Source organism: Rhinichthys klamathensis, unplaced genomic scaffold (assembly GCF_029890125.1).
Source record: "Rhinichthys klamathensis goyatoka isolate OS25496 unplaced genomic scaffold, OSU_Roscu_1.1 h1tg000973l_1, whole genome shotgun sequence".
Lineage (NCBI taxonomy): Eukaryota > Metazoa > Chordata > Actinopteri > Cypriniformes > Leuciscidae > Rhinichthys > Rhinichthys klamathensis.
Genome location: NW_026607285.1, coordinates 239,132 through 260,157, shown reverse-complemented (window position 1 = coordinate 260,157; position 21,026 = coordinate 239,132). Strand labels below are relative to the sequence as shown.

General features: G+C 38.2%; 1 protein-coding gene across 2 annotated transcripts in view; it reads left to right on the top strand.

The window, feature by feature from the left end:
- Window positions 1-319: 319 nt before the first annotated feature.
- Window positions 320-21,026, top strand: part of sema4f (sema domain, immunoglobulin domain (Ig), transmembrane domain (TM) and short cytoplasmic domain, (semaphorin) 4F) — a 72,175-nt gene continuing 51,468 nt past the window's right edge. For both annotated transcript variants that reach the window (XM_056244392.1, XM_056244391.1), the window contains exon 1: window positions 320-1,033. In XM_056244392.1, coding sequence (XP_056100367.1) covers window positions 946-1,033 — 88 coding nt within the window. In that variant the 5' untranslated portion in view covers window positions 320-945. The remainder of the gene's footprint in view (window positions 1,034-21,026) is intronic.

The following is a 21,026-nucleotide window of genomic DNA, read 5'->3' as shown; positions in this document are numbered from 1 at the left end:
TTTAAGTGAATCAATTTTATAAAGAACGAATGCATGAAATAGCTATATCACTTCTTTTTTTCTTTTTCTTTTTCTCAATCGGCTATAAGAACATTGAATTGCATTTTCATGCTGCCCATTAAATAGCCTACACATTTAAAAAATAATTGTATTGGTTTCTGTTTGAAATCTGAGGATTTCATCATTTGGTACAGGCTAACAGACTGCTGAGGGCATCAGCCTACATTCAATATTCGTTTCCCAAGTATTTCAACAAATTCCTTGCGCTTCCTTTGAACTCGAGACGCTTTACCTGTTGTGACGTAGACAATGGGGCGGGACACGGAGAGGACTTGACTGAAGCCTGTGTTGCCTATTAGAGATTACTCAGACGGCTAGAAAGCGAATTCACGCTTATAGTTTTGTTTCTCAGGCGGGTACATTTAGCTCTATGTTGTATATGATTTTGGAATCCCACATTGGACATATTCAGATATCATTTACTCGGACGGGAATATCCGGTGGTCATACGGGACAATTGAATTTGTGTTCAAGCCAGTGCTGGAGGATTTGAACGCCAGGCTTCACGCGCTTCAAGCTTCTGACAGCGAATGTATTTCACATCGGATTAAACTTCGGGAAAGTTAAACATTTTCTCGGAAGCAAGCGGATTTGGTTTCTACTCATATTGTGCGATGCGCTGAATTGTGCAGTGATTATTTCGAGACTCAAAGAAAAAGAGCATCGTGGACGTTTTGAATTTCTGTTCTGTTGCGGACAGCAAGAATGTGCTTACTTAAAATTAGTTAAGTAAATATAGCATCCATATTTTACATATTAACTATTTAATCAATTTAAACTGCGTAGCCAAATCTACAATCTTTCTCGTTATAATGACCTGGAGCTGAGACTCGAAATAGAGGACTGTCTCCGAACTAGTAGAAGAGCGGTTCCTGTTGTTGGAACATGAAGTCAGTTACTGGTCTGTTTGCTTTAACTGTGTTGCTGTGTTACACGATCTCATCCTGGAGCGCCACTATCAACAGCCATGGAGGTGAGTTCAGTTCCATTGATGCAGGAAATAATAATAGCTATTAGAATGACATCACATCTCTCTTTGAAATGTTTGAAACGCAAAGAAGTACTCACATAAAAGGCTGGTTTAAAACTCAAACAGTTAAAGTGTTATTTGACACTTTTGGTGTGTGTTAGCTTTTGCATTTTCCAAAGCAACGAAAAGTCGTGTGAACGTAATAGGCGGGAGGCAGGTGACAACCTGTGCGCGCGCGCACATGGAAGCTATGGAAAAAAAATAACCATGGAAATAAAACACATCAGTGGTATATTTTAATTTGTGGCAGTTGTCGATTCAGCATTATTTGTGTCGTGTGCGTGTTTATGTGTAATCGTAAGCTTTATGCATCTTTAGTGGCTCTGTGCTTCACGAGTCCTAATGATTGACGTATTGATTCATTGATTGATTGATAGATAGATAAAATGTATATAGCCTAGGCTAGAAAATGTCATAAAGCCCATTTTCAAGGGAGAAATACATGTATAAATATGTTTTTGTGTGAGACAAATCATTCCTGGGGACAGATCTTCCCTCCAACATTGTTTTTTTCTGAATTTGTAAAAGTGAATGATGTTTTCACTCGCTTGTTTAACTTTATTTTGCAATACTCTCTCATTCAGCAGATGCAGTCAGACCTGCACATTTAAATGTAGGCTAGCATGAAACAGCAGTTGACAGTTTTGGGCAGACTGCATAATGCATAGGTAGCCTACTAGACAGTGATTTGGGGCTTTCCATAAGCATGCTGGTGCTGAAATTATGTGAAATGCCACTCTGAGGAAAGGAAGATTTAGCTACTTGAAAACACTAAAGCACCCAACTCATCTCCCCTCCTCACCTGAGCACTCTTTGAACAGAAAGTCCATTAACCGACACACTACAAATGACACTAAACTCTGTCACACTGTGCAAGTCTGCTTTAGTGAACTTTTTTTCATCAAGTATATTCTGTCTACAGTTACCGTTATTTCTGACATTTTAATGTGATTTTAGTGTCTTATGTAAAAAAATATTTACACTTGCAATTGGGTTGTTGTATTGAATATCCACACATCACAACATTTTGGGAATGCCACACAGGCAAGCCGAGTGATGTTATACTAAATATCAGAAACTTCATTTGATCCATTAAAGGGTTAGTTCACCCAAAAATTAAAACTATCCCATAAATTACTTCCCCTCAAGCCATCTTGTATGTGACTTACTTCTTTCAGCCAAACACTATCGGAGTTATATTAAAAAATATTCTGCCCAATATCCTTCCAAGCTTTATAATAAGAGTGAATAGTAGGATTTTGAAGCCCAAAAAAGCGCATCCATCTATCATAAAAATAACGGCCGTACGCGAGTCAAATTCAGGCCGAAGAGTGAACTCTGACCCCACGCATGACATATTGACGAACACGGAAGTGCAGAGAGCAAAAAACAACGGTCACGAATTAGAAGTCTAAACCAATCATTTTTAAAGACATGTGTCGGACGAGCTTGAGTTTGTTGCCCAGCCCTATTTGTTTGAACAGCGAGAGGCGTCTATTCTCACCTAAGCTTATTTACGCTACGTCTAAGTCCTACGCCATACGCCGGAACTCAACTCTCTCGTGAACCCGTGGATGGATGTTACTGGAAGCTAGTCAATACAGTTTATAAAGTTATAATTATTGATATTTTTCTTACAAAAACACATCACTTCGCTTTAGAAGGCCTTTATAAACCCCCTGGAGCCGTATGGATTACTTTTATGATGAATGGATTTGCCTTTTTGGGCTTCAAAATCTCAGTTACTATTCCCTCCCATTATAAAGCTGGGAAGAGCCAGGATTTTAATATAACTCAGATTGTGTTTGTCTGAAAGAAGAAAGTCATATACACCCAGGATGGCTTTAGGGTGAGTAAATGATGGGATAATTTTCATTTTTGGGTGAACTAACCCTTTAAATTAGAGAACTGTTGTATGAAATATATCATACGGTGAGACCTGCAGATAGAACATTTTTTATCTGTCTAGTCTCTTATGTTTTTGTAGCTACTGTGGACATAGTGATATGGGTAGCCATGATCATAATACTTATCTTTACTCCTGTGATAATCAAAATGTGTTATACTCTAGTGCAGTCCATGTGCATGACCTCTTTGCCTGAGTAAATCCTTGGCTCATATGGGTACCCTCGAATAGTGGTGTTTCTAATTCTACTCACATGAAAATGATTAGGAGCTCAAACACAATGGTCACCGTTTCACACGTTAAATGTGATGTTGTGAAGCGTGACTGAATCAAAATCTCCTGTTTTGGAAACATGCTTTATACAATGGCGAGCAATTTGTAGAATTCAGGATTTCTATTTAAACGTTCAGGGCTGGTTGTTTGGTGACATGGAATGAGCAGATTCATGCTGGCTTCTTGGCGTTAGTAGAAAAGGAGTCTCAAAACAAACGTCAGAGCAGTAGTTTGAAACATGAAATGGAATGGATAAGGAAACATGGAGGAACAGCAGTAATAAATAAAGGAATATATAAGTAGACAGGTTTAATAAGGTGGATCTTGCGCGTTGGTTTCAGATATTTCTCTTCCACCTACACATGGTCATGACTTTTGCATTCTTCTCACAGCTCACTCCTACAGCGTTATGGGCTTCTGTGCATCAGCAGAAAACCTCACAGACGGTTTCTGCTGCATTCCTAACAGAGCGGCAATGGTTTTTTTGTGTTAAATGTCATAGCTAACGTAAGCACACTGGTGAGAGCTGTATTAATTGCGTGGGATAACAATTTAACTCTGTGTGAAGGGTTTGTGTCCTGCATTTTGCAAATTCTTGAACCTTTTGCATAGTCCCCCATAAATATACCAAATGTTTTCTGTAACACAAGGTGCACGATTTATCTGATCCTATTTTCTTGAACATTGTATTTTGCCAATGTTATTGTTTAGCTATCTGAGAAGGGGAATCTTGGGAATCCCTCTAACTTAATTTCATGTCTTTAGAAACACTTTAAAGTGCAGTGTTGATTAGATTATCTCCTTTCAAGGGTATATTTATGCAAACTTAATAGAATAGAAACAGCACAGCAGGCTAACGGTACACAAGGTCTAATAAAGGTCCTTCCTGGCGTTGGAGGGTAAGACCAGTGTGGCAGACAGCTTGGGTCAAATGTCAAAGGTCGTGCTGCATTTGTGAATAGATTGTCTAGTCTGTTTAAGGATATGAGCTTTGCATAAGCTTTCTTGTTTTTCTCTTACACTCTTCCTCTCAGTCTCATTTATTTAAACCATGTTACAAAATGAATATGAACTGATTAATGATCAGACAGATTACCTAACAACCAAGCCAAGACAACACAAATCCACGGCCTTCTCCTTGTCCCGACCGATTCTCAGACTGGGACACTAAATCCGTCTCTGAGAGAGCCAATACGGCATGTCAGTCTGTTTGCCGTCTGTCTGCTTGACTCTGTAACACAGACCTGGTGTAGATTGTAATGATGAAAAATGTAATGAACAGTGAAGCCATATTTGATGCATGCCTGTGTGCATATAACAAAACATTTTTTTTTGTCCGCTTTACTTTTCTCATGCGTATGTTTGAAAATGGCCAGATTTTCCAGCTATGAAGTATTTGTTTTGTTATTTTAACTCTTTCAGTAAAACCTGAATAAAGTATTTAATTCAGAATTTCATTATTTCGAATTTGACCATTCACGTTTTTTCGATATTCATCTTTATCTTACTCTAAATTCATATTTAATAGTTATAACATTCATAGTCTGTCCTTTTTAGTTAAAGATGCATAGTTTGGTGCAAATTTAAAATGTTTTACACACATACACAAGAAATAAATTGTGTTTTTGTAAAGAGTATGTATGTGTGGGTCACCCCCGTCAATGTGTTTCATCATGTGGAGAGAATCTTCACGCTCATTAGCTGCTTCCTCTGTAGATACGCTAGTAGTGTATTGTAGGTTGGTGATTTAAAGAAAAAAAAAATTGACAATTAGAAATTAGACACACTTTTTGGGCCCTATTTTAACGATCTAAGCGAATGGTCTAAAGCGCACAGCGCAAGTGCACTTAGGGCATGTCCGAATCCACTTTTGCTAGTTGAACGACGGGAAAAAAGGTCGGCTCGCCCGGCGCATGGTCTAAAAGGGTTGTCCCTATTCTCTTAATGAGTAATGGGTGTGGTTTGGGCATAACGTGCAATAGATCAGAGTCTCATCTCCCATTCCCTTTAAAAGCCAGTTGTACTTGCACCATGGCGGATTCGCTATTTACATGGCGGAATTTGCAAGCGGAAAAACTGAACGCTTCTCTGGCGAGTAAATGGATCTGCTTATGCGCGAGGTTAAGACCATATACCTGACAAAGTGTACGTGCGTTGTGGACATGCTCTCTTTAAATAGCAAAAAAAAAGTATATTGCGCCATTGACTTTAGACCAGGTTTCAGTTTGTCAATGGCACAGTCTATTTCAGTTGCCTCAAAATAGCCACACGCCAACAATGCGCCTGAACACACCTCGTTTTCAGACCAGCATGCCCATGGGCGCACAAATGGCCGCAAATGCATTTGCTATTTAAACACCGTGGCGCAGGACGTGAAAATGATAAGAAAGACAGAAGACAGAAAGGCTGAAAAAGACAAAAAATTAACCTCTCATAGTGTCAGTTTAATTTACATAAAAGACGATCATGCAGATCAGTCATAGATGGCAGTGCAGCGTCTAACACCGTTGTGGTATCTGTACTTAAAGTAAACGAACAACAGCAATCCAAAGAACTACTGAATGCATCTTTAAACTAATATGAATGGGACTGTAAAAGCTCTTGAATGCTCATTTTTGCTTTTAAATAGGCCTACATTGTTTGCTCATTATTGTCATATTTTGCTCTTCCCTCCAGTGCCTTTTACTAAATGTGCTGACGCACATATCCTACACAAAGGCTCAGACCCAATAAGACACACGGCACGGCTTCATATAGTGCTTCCAATCCATTAGTGCTCAAGCTAAACAATCAGATCAACTTTCTGCTTCAAAAGTGTTTTGTGTTGCAGGAGGCTCCAAGTAGATCTTAAGACTTGATATATCAGAAATACAAAGACAGATGTCTCTACCAGCCACTCACACACCCTCTGTTCTCTGGCACACATACCCGGTCAATTGTCCCCAACAGAGGATGAGTGGACAGTAATGCAGTGTCCTGACTCATCATCAGTAAGTGCTCAGTGCTCACAGACTCCTATAAGCTTACCGGGATTTCACTAAGTAGGGGATGGTACTAGATCAAAATCCTTGTTGGTCCTGGAACAACTATCAACCAAGCAAAAGAACACCGTTAACAAATGTTGAGGTCCTTGGTATGCTCTGTATTATGACGCAGCAGTTGACATTATTGCTGAATTTTTTATAGCTTATAATCAAATTGCTTCAGAGGAATAACTGATTTGATTTTATCTGCCCCAAGGCTGTGCAATAATGTAGCTACTGGATGTTTATATTAGCAGACCTTTGAGCTTCTTTGTGCCACACCTGGAAATGTAATGACCTGTTTCTGTGGTGAAGTGTGACATACACACACTACTGTATGTGTGTGCTCCCTCTGGGGGAGGTGTGACGGTCCCTACTGTGGAAACCTTCGCTAGAAGAGCTGAGTAAAGGCTGCTGCACCCTCAATAAAACTCACACTGCAGGGTGGTAGGAAACAGCTCTCTGTGTCTCATTAAATGTTTCATGTGCTTATTTTAATGAGTGTCTATCTGTTTTCCTCAGCCTGGATCTGTCTGGTACAAATATGCATTCGGTTGCGGTCTTTGCATTAAACTCTTAGGGTGGGTTCCCACTTGGTAGGTTTGGTTCGATTTAAACAAACTCTGGTGAGATTTCTCTGTTACTGCAAGTGCTTTTGGATAAGTGTGAACGCTTCCATCCGAACCCTGGTGAGATTGCTCTGTTACTGCAAGTGCTTTTGGATAAGTGTGAACGCTGCCATCCGAACCCTGGTGAGATTGCTCTGTTACTGCAAGTGCTTTTGGATAAGTGTGAACGCTGCCATCCGAACCCTGGTGCGCTACAAACAAGCGGACAGATAATCTAAAAAGCTCAGAATGCTCAAGCATACCTGTTTTTTCTCGCCATAGAAGTGATGTTGCATATTACAGTTTGGTACAGGCATCGGTAACATCTCATTGGAGAAGATCTTCATTTGTGTGTAACGGAGGAATTCCTGCCACTGTTTTGACCCCTTTACACATTTATAAGCTCTTTGCAAGTTATCAGCTGGTAAAAATACCATCATATGTACGCACATAAGCACATTTAGCCCAGCATTGTTTTGTATTTTCAGTAAGTTCAAGTTGCCATTGCAAACAAGTATATGCCATAAAAGCAGGTTTTGTTTTGTTTTGTATATTTAGGTTCGGTGTTAAAAATGAGTGTGAATGCTAAGCGAATCAGGATAAATGTATAAATTGGGAGAATCAAGAGAATCAAACTACAAGTGTGATCCACAACCTTACACCGTGTCTACACCAGACACGAGCAATGCGACGCGACAAAAGCACGTAGAACCCATTATAATCTTTGATGCCGTCTACACTGGATGCGGCACGACACAACACGACAAATTCCCGACAGTAAACTGATGCTCCGTTCTATTTCTGATGTACTTCAAGCGCTCACGCTACTTCTGACACAAAGAACAAATGGATTTGCAACAGTCTTTTCCCCCCAGGATTCTTTGATAAATAGAAAGTTCAAAAGAACAGCATTTATCTGAAAAACAAATCTTTTGTAACTTTACAAATGCCTCTTCTGTCACTTTTAATACATTTAATGCATCCTTGCTTCTTTAAAACAAATTCTTACTGATCCCTTGGGAATTGGAATGGTAGTCTTGTATATTTGTCAATGGAACACATTTAAAGGGGGGGTTGAAACACTCAGGTTCAGTCAATCTCATGTTAATCTTGAGTACCTATAGAGTAATATTGCATCCATCATATCTCCAAAAAGTCTTCAGTTTTATTATATTTATAAAATAAAGATAGGCTGTACCGAGTCTTTCCGGAAAAAGCCGAGCGGGTGGAGGCGTGCCGTGTGGGCGGAGCTAACACGCCGATAGACACACACAGATATTTGAAGCAGTTCTACTCACCGCCTGCGGTTCCAACGCAAGACCGTTAAGCTTTAGTGTTGGGACTGCTCCATCCTTGATAACTAAACGATTAGTAAATCCGGCTTCGAACTGGGCCTTGTTTATAAAAAAATCATCCTCGAAATGCATGGAACAAACAAGAACCCTTGCACAACTGTGTTGATGTTCTGGAAAAACAAACTCCATCCACTGGTCCCTTAACGCTTGATTCTTTGGGAATCTGTGCAGTGTTGTCTTGCCTTGGCAACCGAAAACACACTTCTTTGGTGACATATTGCAGCGCAGCCGATGCACAGCGCTTTGATGGGCATAGGTTACGGCTATCGCTCTACAGCTGCGCGCGCGCCCTTCCGAGAGAAGTGTCCTTAGGACCGTGTCCTTAGGAAATTCCGGCGCATCTGACGTCATACTCGAAAAAAACTTTCCAAAACTTGTGACAACCAGGAAGGAGTATTTTGAGAACAGAAATACTCAATCTTTTTAATTTTTGAAACTTTGTCCATGTTTAGCATGGGAATCCAACTCTTTAACAGTGTAAAAAACCCACTATGCATGAGATAGCATTTCACCCCCCCTTTAATGACCTGGTTTCATTGGCCAGTGACTGACTCAGCTCATGAATATCTGATAAGATGTCATGATTGATGAAGAAGGTGCTGTGGGTCAGCGGGAAGGGACAGAGTCAAGAGCTGCTGAGCTCTGCACTGATTGGAAAGTATTGATCTGAGGGAAAGATGGGACATGAACACAGTTCAAGGAATATGCATGTATTGATCTGCTCTTAGATATCATTGAGTTAGTTCTGAATGTCGGCCCTTTCTTTTGGTTGTGTGATGCACTCTCTGGCACACTGTTACTTTTTCACCACCTTTTTTTCTTTAGTCGAGCACTCACCACTCATACTTAAGGATAGTGATTTTTTTAAAAACCCATTAGACTTTACTTTCTTTGTGCCTCCTGTTTCTACTATGGACAGCAAACAAAGGTACATGCAGCGTGTTGGAGAGAAGTGTGGTATTACTAGGGCAGAGTAAAACATTTTTTTTCTTCTGATTAATCACAATGTTCTTTTGAACATTGCCAGTCCCTCTTGCAACGTATGCTACTGCTGAATCTATAGCCTTGATTATGATTGACAGTCTGAGCTACATTGTAAGCTGTAATAAAATACTCTATAAACACACACCTGTGACCTCATTACATCTGTATTACTGTGTCTATGTGTTGCTTTGCAACCATTCTCTTAAACATTGCTAAAGAGCTACATTGCTTGGCCGAATAATTATATCATTAATAAATTATTACATTTTTGTTGCTCTTATTTTATGAAACCTCGACAGTTATATGTAGTAACCGTTTTATCAAAGTATAAGCTCCGTCAAGCCATGGTTTACCATAACTTATTATTGCTTTATCGTACTATATTGAACTAATTTATATCAGTAACCTATAGGACTCTATATTATAGGCTAGGACGTTGAGATCGTCGGATCAAATGTTGTTGGCTTTCCCTTCTTCAATGAAGAAGTCAAAGGGTGAACGAGCTTTTACAGTACTTGCTCCTAAATTGTGGAATAGTATTCCACTTCGGCAGGCTCCAACGCTATAGAGGTTTATAGGTCTCAGTTGGAAACATAACTTTTCAAAAAAGGCTTACATTGAAGGATCACTCTGGTAACCATATAGCGACACTCTGGAAGCAGTGTTGGCTGTGTTGTTTTTGGGGTCTGCTCCAACCATGACTGTGCCAGCTAGGAAACCCGGCAAACCTATTCAAACCCTTAATGGCAGGATGCAGCCTTGAGAGAACAAAGGAAGACTGGAGTTCTCTCTACACGCATGCACACACACATACACACACAAACATGTATACGACCCTCCCCTGTTTCAATCAGAAAAGGCCTGACTAATGGAAATCACTGATTGTGCTGTGGAGGTGAAGGTAGAAGATGTAAAACCCTTGCCTTTCTCTCTTTCATCCCTTTCTTTATTGCTGGCCTCTAATTGGCCACTGGAGGTGGTAATTAAAACAGGATGGCTTGTGAAACACTGAGGAAGGTTATTTTGTCAAATGGAGGTTTTCCCCGACGGGTCTCGTTGCAGGTTGCCTGTTTAGGCCGATCTAGGACCAGACCTTCCAACTCTGAGCCTGAGATCTGATCAGAGCGCAAAGAAAAGCACTAAAGACTCCCTGTCGTGGCCATATGGGGAGAAGTGGATGCTGGGAAGTCCAGACGCAGTCTGAGCTTCTGTGTGGTGGATGCAATATAGGAGGGAAATGAGAAAAAGATGCGGAATGATTTTTTGCATATGTTTCGGGTGGCTGTGCAACAGATGCCACCCTCTTTCTCTCTCATTCTCATCAAGCTAAAAGGTTGAATTATCTCTTTCGAGCGAGCAATAATAAATCTCAGACAAAGAAATGATTTTGATGCATGTCTCTCTGGAGAGATTCTTTCACAAATTGAAATGATTTGGAATAAAGCCAAGCAGGGCAAGGAAAGAGTGTTACAGGAAGCAGCGTGTGTATGTTTCCTGCTCTCTCTCTCTCTCTCTCTCTCTCCACCCTCTGGTGCATGTGTTCCTCTGGTTTTGGTAAAAGCAGCAGCCTAGTAGAAAATCATTACTGCCTTGTTCCATTATGGTAATTCAAGTGTTGTGTTTTTGTAACGTAAAAGGGGTTCTGAGTCGGGCATGATCGCGAGACGCATAGAAAGAGGATGAAACTCTAAAAGCTCACACAGCCTTTGATCTCATGGTTCGACTTAACTGAGTGAAAATATTAACCAGGCTGAAAGCTTTGTGATATGATGAGAGTGACTGGAGTTAAAGAACACAGAGAGAAAACAGAATGGAGGGATGAGGCAGATGAGTGTAACGGAGAAGAATGAGAGTGTCACCAGAAGCGAAGTTCTTTATTATCCACTAATAGGATTGCATCAGAGGGGTCTGTGTCAGTGTGATACACCAAAAAATTTACCAAAAATTATTTCATGTGAATCCCACAAAACCTGTCAAGAACATATTTCACCCCAAATTCAAAAGAAAGAATATGAAATTATATCAAGTAAGTTTATTTTTAGGATCATTAAGATTTTTTTTATTGTGACACATTTTCATGATAATTCTCATTATTGTAATGCAAAACAATCTTATTTTCATTAATGTGAATTTTTGTAACATGAAAAAAAATATATATTTTTAGTATTTTTACTTCATTTAATGTATGCTATATAAATATATTTACATATATAATATATAATACTTTTATTCTAGCAAATGGATCAAAAGTGACAGTAAATGCTTTTTACACTGATACAAAAAAATCTATTATAAAAATAGATGCTGTTCTCTTACTGTTCATCAAAAATGTTACTTGAACACCAACATGTGATGTGACACTGAAGACTGGAGTAATGGCTTCTAAAAGTTATATTTAAACCCTGAAAATTAAATGCATAATTTATTTTAAATTGTTATTTAAATGTCAAATATAGACATTTAAATTGCAATACTGTAATTGTAATATTTTTTCACAATATTGTTTGTGCTGTCAAAAACATTTCTAACTCTTACAGAGCCCAAACTTTTTGAATAATAGTGTAGTAATGATGCATTGAAGAATATAATATCACAGTGTGAACTATTTTAATGCGATTTTCTTGTATTTTAAATGTTCCTTTTATTTGTGGGAACATTTGTGATGTAGACATGTCTTCAAGAATTGCACACAGACAGACCGTTATCTGAGAGATTAAGAGTGTGATTTTGATTTCAGTCACTCTCAGTTTTGATGGAAGGGGAAACTAGCAATGCATCACAGTGAAAATTCAGTTGGTTTGCATGGGGGTGTGCCTTCGATTCTGCATTAATGTTCACAGTCAAATATTCCAGTCAACATGTAGGTCACTAAATAATGCATTGTTTTCCTGGCTACAGTTTAAAGCTCTTACTGATTCATTGGATTTTCGCCTCATTTCTTCTTTTATCATTACACAGACCTATTTTATTTTATTGAGCTTTCAATGACAATGATTCATCCCATAAACCACCTGTTACACATTTTCAACAGCCTGTTTTTGTCTGTCCTCAGTGCACAAAACTAACACGCCGCTTCACTGGTTCAGTGTTTCAGTCAGACGGTCTGTGCTGGCTGGTTAGTCATTTAGTTAGCTTTAGATTTGCATAACAGAAGCTTGAAGGTTCTGTCATTTGTAAATTCAAGAAAAACGTCACTAGACATTTAAATTGAAATGCGTCAAACACTCAAAAGCTTTTGTCCCAGGGAGATAAGTTATACAACTCACTCTCTCTATCACAGTCCCTTTCATCGGGGCTTTCGAAGACAGGAAATGCATTCAGGATGTTCTTTTACAGCAGGAAATTGTTTTAGGTCTCACCTTCTGCCGAAGAGAAAAGGCATGTTGGATATAACTTTTGTACACATTGACATGAATAGTATCAGGCTTCATAAAAATATAATAGTCATAGGACATCTAAGACAAAAGATCATAAGCAGCTTTGCAAACACTCTTAGTCTGAGAGTGTAGGTGTGTTTCTATATAATCATACATTCTTCCAGGTAGACCTTTCTGTAAAAAGCACCCGTTGGTTTAGTTGACCTGTTTCTCTAGTCGACCTCCCTTTAATCCGAGACATGTAAATTGAAGCATAATTCAACCAAATGGAGAATTGTGGCTGCATCCAAAATCTCATACTGTCTGAGTAGGTACCACATTTGATGAGGAACTTACTTTATGACTGTTATAAAGTATGCTCTATAAAGTATAAATGTGTATAGTATGAATGAAATCCGGATGTACTGTATCCATCCGGATACAATTGCGATAGTAAAGTGTCCATCAGATGGGCATTTCGAAACCTTGGCAAAATAGGTGATCTGGGTACTTTTTGTCTACTGTTTTATGAATACCGTGAATTTGGACTTACTATTTTTTTCACATACTATAAAGTAGGGTAGTAGGCAATAGGCATATTCGAATGCTGATTATGTCTTTATTTTGGGGGATGGTCATGAATTTGGTCAAACACTTAATACCACACAGCTTTAAAATAGGGGAGGCCATTGTTGTCACATGAGAATGTTTTGCAATATACTGTATCTGTATCAGAAATAAGGATGTTTTCTCTATCAGTGGTTTTTGTGTGTTTTTTTTAGCAGTGGTTTTGTGTGTTGGTATATTGGTCCAAACCTTCATAAATTATAATTCTTTTTGTGAATTTTATCGTCAAAACTATATGTCAATATCGTAATATTTTTGCTATATAGCAAGTGAACATAACTGAACATAATTCTGCTTATTATATAGTAGGGTAGTAGGCATGTTCAAACCTTTGTTATGGATATGGTCATGAATTCCACATAAAAGATATCTCAGAGAATTGAATGTGGATGTAACTCTGTCAGTTTTGTTCTGTTATAGACTTAAAATTAAGAGATTAATTTTAAACTTTAGCTACTGTAACTGACACTTGCTATCATATTCTACAGAAATACAGACAATTATGTATTTCATTTCATTACTTAGCAAAATGGTAGTTTCCTAGCACAAAGAGATTTTTATTATTCAAAAGGTCTATCAGCGCAATACTCCCACTGTAAAAAAAATCATATTGTTTTTACAGAACATAACTGGCAGCTGTGGTTGCCAGCATGATTCTGTAAAAATGTATAAACTTACAGAGCAACCTGTACATTTTACAGACTGTTATCATTTAAAAAACAAAACAAAAAAAAACAGTAAATCCAACAACCCTTTATGAATTATCAAGGCCAAACTGTTACAAAAAATTGTTTAGTAACTACCATAACTACCTATTTTTTTCAACTAAATTATAAGATGATGACGACTTAATTTTTACACCATTTTACTGTAAAATTACATGAAAGATCTGTTTTTTCATTATATAGTAAGGTAACTTACCGTTAGCTAATTGATGTGCATTGTTACAGTCTTTGAACATGACTTTGTAAACATGACTCTTTCATGAATTGTAGTTGAAAACCATGTTTGCCTAATATTAATAAAGTGAGTGACCCCCTTCAACGTTTGTGACCTCATCACATTGCTAGGACATTAACTGACACAAAGTAACATTCGTTCAATAAACATTAAACCACATGCTAATGGACTGTAACCAGAACACACCATATCCACACAGAGACAGAGGTCGATAGCATCAGTTTATAAATATATAGCAGATCAATTTACAGATGTATAGTGGGTGTCCATACGCATATGTGCGGTCTAAAGTTGAGCATTGGTGTATAAGCTGTGATGATGTCACTCTAAAGATGTACAGTAACATAGAGTCTAAAATAAGAATAAACCAGGTAAAAATTTGATTGTATCGTCTGTTATGACATTTGGTCAAACATTTTAAACAGTGCAGTTTTATTTTAGCCACTAAACGACTAAAGCATATTAGAGTTTTGACCATATATAGTGCTGTTCGAAATGACTGAATGCAGACAATTGTGTTTGTTTTACATGTAGAGTTTCAAAGGCTGTGTTGATAGTGGACACAGGCAGCTGTGTTTTACTTCACTCTCTCTCTCTCATTAGTCTTGAGGGCTCTCAGTGTAAGACGTACGAGCTCATGTCCAGAGGTACCAGGCAGCCATGTCTGACAACAGTCAGCTGAGATTTGTTTCTGTGCTTGTTTGTTTGTTTATGTGTTATAAATATAGACTCTGAAATATAGCACAGCTTGTTTGCTTGAATGTTTTTGTTTGTTTGTTTACATATGACCCACATGTTTGAGAAAGAGCATAGGAGCAAGAATTTAAACTTTAAAATAGATAAGGCTATAGGGCTAGATGTCACATGAGAATGTTGTTGCAATAAATGTCAAAAATGAGGTTTTGACTTAAAAGTCCAGTTATACAAATGTGTTTTCTCTAGCAGTGGTTTTTGTGTTACATTGGTAAACCCACATAAATTATAATTGTTTTGGTCAATTTTACCCTCCAAACTAAAATCTCAATATCATCATAGTTTGATGTATAGATGTTTACTCAGCATCTATACAGCTGTTGAGTAAACAAGTGAACACAGTACAATTAGGAATGAATTTAAGGGGCAATTTTCTTAAGGGGTAATTCACAGCTGCCAAGACTGGCTTTTAATAAATTTACTACATGACTAGGGAAAACCGAGAAAAAGGGCTGTGTCGTTCAATTTAGCCAAAAACTTTGATACCCAAAATGGACTTTGGCGTTGCCCAATTTTAGCGCTACCCCTCTGTTGATCCAACTGTCCATGGGTGAGGATACAAAAATTGGGAAGTTTGATATGTAGTAACAAGGAGAAAGACTTTGTTTATTTATATATACTACTGACATAACAATACAACACTGGTTTAAAATTGGCGATCTTATCCTTTAACTGAAAGGAAATGAAAGGGTATTTTTTAAAGCTGCAGTCCGTAACTTTTGTCGCTCTAGCAGTTAATAAACAGAAATGCATGCGTCTTGCGGAAGAACATTGTAGCCGGTGCTACTTCTCTCTGTTTATGTCTATGTAGTCACGCAGGTACTGGGATACTCCGCAGTGGTACGACCCGTACCAGTCTAAAATAGTCTGAATATAAACACTTATTATAGGTGTACCTTGGTGATTCAGAATAAGACAAAAACACGGTTTGGAAAGTGATTTTTATGATGTAGTCGTTTATAATATAAATTGAGTACATTTTGAACACCAAAAAAAAGCTACGGACTGCAGCTTTAAGTGTCAAATTTTAAACAAATTGTTTAAAATATTACAATTGTATACAATATAATATTTAGATATTTCATTATTATATAATATATTAATAATAATAATTATACAATATATAATATTTTTTTAGTGTATAATATTTATGAACTTACTGCCTAGTATTCTTTATATAATCAAACACAAAAATTATGTTTCTGTACATATCTCGGTTTTGAAGTCACAGTTTGAAATGTATTTTAGAATTAGGTTTGACAAATTGCAGTCCCTTTCTAATCCGCTCCATTACATTCGTTATGTTTACTCTTTGGATTTCCAGGCATCATTTTGTGCTTCATAATTTTTTTTTTGCTGTCACAAAAGTGTAATATTTGTTCAATGAACTGCATCTTTTGTCCCTGAGTAATAACCTGGAAATTGCCTGGAAATGTTTACTTTTATTTTTAATACCTATTTGAACTTTAAGGTCTGTGTTTATGCAAAAATTCAGTTTCAGAAATAAACCCGCTCTGAGAAATATTCACTGAAGTGAAAAGTGGGACAACTATCCCTGGTCTCCCTTACACAAGTTTTCCATGTACACATATGATGACACATGAATGTGCATGAAATTGGTTTCATTTTCAGTGTCAATGTAGAAAAACCAGATGACAACCAGCATTTTTCTGGTCTACCTGTATGTGTGACGTGCATAAATATGTCTTAGTGTTTAAAGGGAGTGTATGCTATAGACAAAACCATTTAATAACCCTGAAGAGTTTATTCATCACATCCTGCCTTTATGACACACACAAAAACTACGGCAATGGCATTTGAAGGAGAAATGCAAGACATAATGAGAGTGAATGAGGCCTGATAGAAGAAGAGAGAGACGGTAAAACTAAAAGAGAGAGAGGTCATATGTTGGTCCGTGGTTAATGCGTTTATCTCAACTATGTTTGTGCTGTCAGATGTGTACCATTGTTTTGTCCAAGGACACTAAGTGGGAAAGTCAGTGCACTGCTGATAAATGTATTCCCTGTGTGTGTGTTTGTTTGTGTGTGTGTGTGTGTGTGTGTTGTACTGAAAGAGCATCTATTCATGCTCCACAGAGAGACACACACTGATGTGAAGTTATCTCCCCTCGAGAGGTCTTTCAGAGAGAGAATAAGAGCAAAAAGAAAGACCTGCAGGAAGAAAACAGGATCTAAACAGGATCGCAGGCACTCCTTCATTTAGATAATCATTAATAATTAATGGATGAGTAAATGAACACACATTCCGCTTACTCTAACCTCGTGAGCAAATATTTTTGAACAGGGCCTTTAAATGTGATTGCAGCAGTTTAACTGGAGAAAAAGCTTGTGTTCCTTGGATTAGAGTGTGTGATAGAGATTAATGCGACCTCCAAACAATGCCACAGTGTGAGTGTGTTTGTGCGCCATTGTTAGTAGTGGAAGTGAGCTTTTGGCTCCACAATATCAGTGTGTGATAAAGAGCAAACAGGAACGCGGCTAAAGTGTAAAAATGACTGCTGCTGCTGAGTATATAAACATACACACACACACACACACACACACACACACACACACACACACACACACACACACACACACACACACACTCACTCACACTCACACACATATATTTAGTAGAGGCCATTTAGAGCATTTCTAGGTCACTCTGCAGTTTGGCCTTGGTCCTTAAATGAGCCCACCATTGTTTTTTGGTGTATTGAGTTGTCTTGAATAGTGATAGACCAAAGTATAGGCCCGGTCAATTAATTATCTATTAAACACAGTCTTGGTGAGTATAAGAGTCAACAACATTAAAAAATCTTACTGACCCCAAACTTCTGAACAGTAGTTAGGGCATAATATAGATATTCTGTTATAAATACTGTGTAAAATGTTTATTTGATTTGAACAGTTATATGACTAATTTGTAATTCTTAAAATGTGCTATGTATATATTGGCATTACATCTGCCATCAGTCACCCGGTGCTCTTGATATCTAGTCAGTCTTGAGTCTTAAGCTAACAAATAAACACATGAAGTGAAATAAATGAAGCACCGTAAACTTGAATAATGCTTCCTACAAACAAAATAGCGATGACCTCACTGTCATTAATCTTGTCATAAAGAGACTGTGGGTGTGAACTGCTCTGCACGCACACACACACACACACACACACACACACACACACACACACACACACACACACACACACACACACACACACACACACACACACACACACACACACACACACACACACACACACACACACACACACACACAAAGCACTGAGACATACACCACTGTTTGTCACCTTCTATTTTTTTAGTTCTTTATTTTTTAGTTATCTCAGTTTTTCCATCACAATAGAACCGGAACTCTAATTTTTGTGGATTCTTTTATTACTGAAATATATATGAAAGGTTTGTGTACATAAATCTCTTCCGCTGGTGAAATATAATATCATATTTGCCGAATAGATGTATTGTGTATTGTAAGCTGCTCATCCTTCATTGGTTTTGTTAGAATCCGGGATCTTGCGAGTTTCTACAACAGAAGTTTAATCCCTGTCTTACCCGTTCACGTTAGTGTGTGTGTGTGTGTGTGTGTGTGTGTGTGTGTGTGTGTGTGTGTGTGTGTGTGTGTGTGTGTGTGTGTGTGTGTGTGTGTGTGTGTGTGTGTGTGTGTGTGTGTGTGTGTGTGTGTGTGTGTGTGTGTGTGTGTGTGTGTGTGTGTGTGTGTGTGTGTGTGTGTGTGTGTGTGTGTGTGTGTGTGTGTGTGTGTGTGTGTGTGTGTGTGTGTGTGTGTGTGTGTGGGGAGGGCAGAGGGGCCGAGACCACCAACACCCCTCATCATGTAATTACAGTAGGGATCAGGTGATTAAGGTCTGGGTTTGGAGGGTAAAGAAGATTAGCAACCAGACTGCAAGGATTACTGTTCATCTTGAAGAGGGCAGGACAAAAATTAGGAAGGGAAGTCTAATACACCCATGGAGTAGAGAGAGAGAGAGAGAGAGAGAGAGAGAGAGAGAGAGAGAGAGAGAGAGAGAGAGAGAGAGAGAGAGAGAGAGAGAGAGAGAGAGAGAGAGAGAGAGAGAGAGAGAGAGAGAGAGAGAGAGAGAGAGAGAGAGAGAGAGAGAGAGAGAGAGAGAGAGAGAGAGAGAGAGAAGAGAGAGAGAGAGAGAGAGAGAGAGAGAGAGAGAGAGAGAGATCAACATTTTTAATAACATTTTAATAACTTAATAACATACTTTACTTAATAACATACTTGTAGTTTTGCACTCACTGATTGTTTCCTCATTTTTGTTTCCTCATTCCCCGCTTTATGCTTAAAGAAATGCATAGTACTTATGCATAGGAATGTGTTTAAAATGATACACACTACCGTTCAGGTTTGGTGTCAGTGAGATGTTTTTAGGGGAAATAAATGACTTTTACATGCATTTGATAAAAAGTAAAGACTTTTACACTGTTACAAAAAAATCTATTTCAAATAAATGCTGTTCTTTTGGACTTTATTCATCAGAGAATCCTGACATTGAAAATTAGGACAACTGTTAAAAATTGAAACTTTGATAATAATAAGGAAAGTTTCTTGATCCCCAATTCAGCATATTTACAGTGTATTTCTGAAGGACCATGTGACACTGAAGACTGGATTCAGCTTTGTCATCACAGGAATACATTTTAATTGCATTAATATATTAATACAATTTTTAAATATATTAAAATAGACAATAGTATGGTAATATTTCACAGTATTATGTATTAAATAAACAAAAATAGTTGTATTAGTGATAGAAAAAGCCATTTGGTCTTCAGTCCATACTGGCTGACATGTTGAGATCATATAACCAAATGAAAACTACTCGCTCTCTCGTCTCAGAAATCCCCCTGTTATTGGAGACTTTCGCTGGTAAAATGAATTAATCATGCTGACATACACCTGCAAATGGGGTATTTCTACAGAAAACCTAATGTGGCTTCCTTGCTAATGGGCTTCATGTGTATATATAGTTACATAGATGTATAATAACCAAGATGAAATTCATATCAGCAATTGAAACAAAACAAGTAATTTCCTAAAGTTACATCTAGAAATAATTCCTGTCTGAAAACTGCTGAAGACGGTGTCTTTTTGAGCTTCTGATCCTCACTTTCAAAGCTTTATTGAAAGAAAAAGACAAAGTGAGACGCTGAAAGAAAGAGGCTGAATGTGAATGATTGTACTTTCCGTTGGTACACAAAAGCATAGGGACATTAGCATTGGGCTGGCAGTAATCCTGGATGCCCTTGGGTACTACGACCAGCCCAGTATGAATACAGAAAAAGGGTGAATTCAGCCTCCACCTGGCCTTTATGACTGGACCATATCAGGCATAAATACCCACAGACCCCTTGCTTTTCCTGTAAATGGACTGATCCGATCAGGCAGAGTGCTGTGACCAAAGGGAAAGTCATTGAGAGGAGGGAGTAGGGGGGTTCCTGTCATACTTTTTCATATTTTGAAATATCGCTGAATAACTCTGTGCTGTTAAAGCACAAATGACTCCTCTCGGATAGCTACAGGTGTGTATTGTCATGTGATTCATCTTCTGACTGACTTTTGTTAGCTGGGTGTGCTGGCAAAACATTGTTTATCTTAATCAGCAGGCGGCACAAAATTGTGTGTGTGTGGCTCAGACAAATGTCATGGAATTACTGATCATTCCCTGATTATACCCTACATTCCCAGCATTTATAGTGTCTCTTTCTTGTGTCCTTTCGTTATTCTCATCCCTGGTCCACATGGAGGGATGCTTATTCATGGTCAACCTGTGTTGCTTTGTTATATAACACACATATACTCATAGGCAGATGGTATTATTTATGCATCTGCCTTTAGCACACAATGTCATCATCGCCCTTGTACGAAATGCACGGAGAATCCACAACTTGCATTCATCCACCCACTAAAACTTGTGTGTGTGAGTGTGTAGTCGAATATTTTGGAAGTTAAATTTAAAGAAATCTTTACATTTAGTCGTTTAGCTCTGATGTGTAAGGCTTAGAGAATGCAGTCAGCTGCTGCTCGTGGGGGTGTTTCTTG